The 2,980-nt window shown below is 33.2% G+C and overlaps 1 protein-coding gene across 1 annotated transcript; it reads right to left on the reverse strand.

Moving 5' to 3' along the window:
• Positions 1 to 989: 989 nt before the first annotated feature.
• LOC127131406 (uncharacterized) lies at positions 990 to 2,403 on the reverse strand. Its single transcript, XM_051060332.1, has 3 exons — positions 2,280 to 2,403; positions 1,832 to 1,907; positions 990 to 1,374 (listed from the first exon to the last, which is right to left on the reverse strand). The coding sequence occupies exons 1-3, from the start codon at positions 2,401 to 2,403 to the stop codon at positions 990 to 992; spliced, it is 585 nt and encodes a 194-aa protein (XP_050916289.1).
• Positions 2,404 to 2,980: the final 577 nt, after the last annotated feature.

Below are 2,980 nucleotides of genomic sequence, written 5' to 3' on the forward strand. Positions count from 1 at the left end.
TCAATCTTATACACATTATTAATCAAGGTTGATTCAATGCATAAGATTATTTTTTGATGTCAGGACACTCAATAATCAAGCTATAAACTATATTAACTAACTCTTCACATTCAGTCAACCAATTTTATTTGACTACTTGATACTATTTTCTAACGTCAGAATATATATTAACCAAAGTAGGAATTGTATTAACCATATCTTTATATACTATTAATCAAAGTTGTTTTAGAGAAGAGTTAAAAAAAAGTCAAAATACAAAAAGGTTATTGATCACCGTATTTGTGAACAGTAAATAAGGTGTATGTGTAAAATTGAGTGTTAAATAACATTACTCTTGAAAATAATACAAAAAGAAAGTAAAAAATAACACTTAATTTTAAAATTGCATAAACTCATTAATCTAGTAATAATATATTAATTTTGTATTTCCATTTAAAATAATAATAAAAATTATTATAGTCACGTCAATAAATTGAGTCAACAAATCAACGGTTTAACAACTTTAAGTTTAATAACTAAATCGAAGTTATGTGAATTGTTGAGAGTTGAATCAAATATATCCGGAAATATACGTTGCAAATTGAATCAAATATTGTTGCGATTTGAATTGTTGCCAGGACACTATCGTTAAAATTCAGATGCATTAACAATTTACCTTTAAAAAAATAGTACATAAAAATGTTGGTGTTATCACACCTTGCGTATGCGGAAGTTAATTGAGAGAAAGATAGAAAGAGTATTGGAGTGGAAGGGAAGAAGAGAGTGTAAAGAATAATGAAATGAGAAGAAAAGATTGTTATTGAAGAGAGATTGTTACAAAACTACACAAGTAGTTATTATATATATACATAGTGTAACTAACTAACTAACTAAGCTTGAATAATACATAACATGCTCCTATAATTCAAATTTTCACCAAGTTATACACATCAGAAGCTGATACTTCAGACTCCAGACACTCTCCAAAAAATGCTTCAGAGTCTAGATGTTCAGATGTAGTTCCCACCTCTGACTCCTTTAGAGGATGATGGTTCAAAAGCTATCAACACTTCATAGGCCATGTTGCTACATCCTCTGACTCCTTTAGAGGATACCTCTTCAAAGGCTAGGCTATTCCAGTCTCTGAAACCTTCAGAGGTTGTTGACTCAGAAGCCATCAAAGCTTTAGAGGCTATTGATCTCGAAGTTATTCCAACCTCTGAATCAAATGCCACCATTCCCATGTCTATATCCAGCTTAGAAAATTGTTCTTCTTTTTCTACCTTAGTCAAGATATCGATAATTTGGTCCTTGGTATGACAATATCTCATTATCAACCTACCTTTGTTCATTTGCTCCCTTATGTAATGAAACCTTGTTTCAATATGTTTGGATCTTCAATGAGACATAAGATTCTATGCTAAGTTTATTGCATACTTGTTGTTAACAAGAAGCTTGATTGATACTTGAATGTTCACACCAAGTCCAGTCAATACATCTTTAATTCAAGCAGCTGAAGAACTAGCAATATATTCTGCTTCACAGCTAGACAGAGCCACAACAGGTTACTTCTTAGATATCGAAGAGATTGGAGCTCTTTGAAACTTGAAGACATAACTTATGGTACTCCTTCTGTCCAGTTTGTCACTACATCACTAAATTAGAATATCATATCACCTATTATTTGGTCCATTTTCTTCCATATAAGAAGAATACACCATGCCTCAAGGATCCCTTAATGTATCTTAGTACTCTTTTCCCAGCCAGCATATGAGACTTCCTTGGATCATGCATGAATATGCTCAATACTCCTATAACAAAGCAAATATCTGGTCGACTATTGCATAGGTACCTTAATGATCCAATCATATGCTTGTACATGGTGGCATCTACCCTTCCTCCATCATTATCATCTTCCAGCTTTTGACCTTATTCAATAGGAGTCACAACAACATTGTAGTTTAACATGTTAAATCTTTTCAGCAAGTCAGTAGCATACTTTGTTTGATGCAAGATTATTCCACCTTCTTTATATAGAAACTCCATACCAAGTAAGTAGGACAAGTTACCCATATCTAACATTTCAAATTATGACTTCATTATACTCTTGAGGTCTTCAATTTCTAGTTGAGATTATCCAGTTATCAATAGGTCATCCATATATAAACATACCAACAATAGTATTTCACCTTTCTTGTATTTTACATACACATCATACTTAACCGGGCATATTTTAAAGCCATGACTAATGAAGAAAACATCAATTCTTCTATTCCATGCTCTTGGTGCCTACTTCAAACCATACAAAGCCTTGTATAGTATATACATCATATGATCTTTTCCCTTTAATTCAAAGCCTGGAGGTTGAGACACGTATACCTCTTCATCAATAGGACCATTTAGAAATGTAGATTTTACATCCATGTGTGACAAAGTCAACCTTCTACTGCAAGCTAATGTCACTACAAGTTTTATAGTCTCATGCCTTGCCACTAGTGCAAATACCTCAGATTAGTATATATCATGTCTTTGAAGGAAACACCTTGCCACAAGTCTTACTTTGTGATTTACTATTGTTCCTTATGGACTTAGCTTTACCCTGAAAAATACATTTCACATCAATTGACTTCTTTCTGGTAGTTGAGTCAGTTTCCATGTGCAAACTTTTCAATTAAATTGAGCTCCTCCTTCATTGCATGTTCCATACTTTATCTTGCATTGCATCCTGATAACTCAGGGGTTTTGCACCTGCTAACATTTCCAAGTGTATTATTTCTCCTTCCTTATCCACTGTATTGTTAGACATAATTTCATAATTATTCAGCATTGCAGGTATATGTCTGTTTCTAGTTGGTCTTTCCCTTTGGTTAGACTCCACTATATTAATTAGAGTCTCTGTTAAGACTGGATTCACTTCATCATAATCAAATTGCATTGGACCTGCATTAGAACCACTCTTGTTCTTTCCCCACCTTGGTTCCAATCCTAGGATTCTGCTTCT

This window comes from Lathyrus oleraceus, chromosome 3, assembly GCF_024323335.1.
Source record: "Lathyrus oleraceus cultivar Zhongwan6 chromosome 3, CAAS_Psat_ZW6_1.0, whole genome shotgun sequence".
Classification (NCBI taxonomy): Eukaryota; Viridiplantae; Streptophyta; class Magnoliopsida; order Fabales; family Fabaceae; genus Lathyrus; species Lathyrus oleraceus.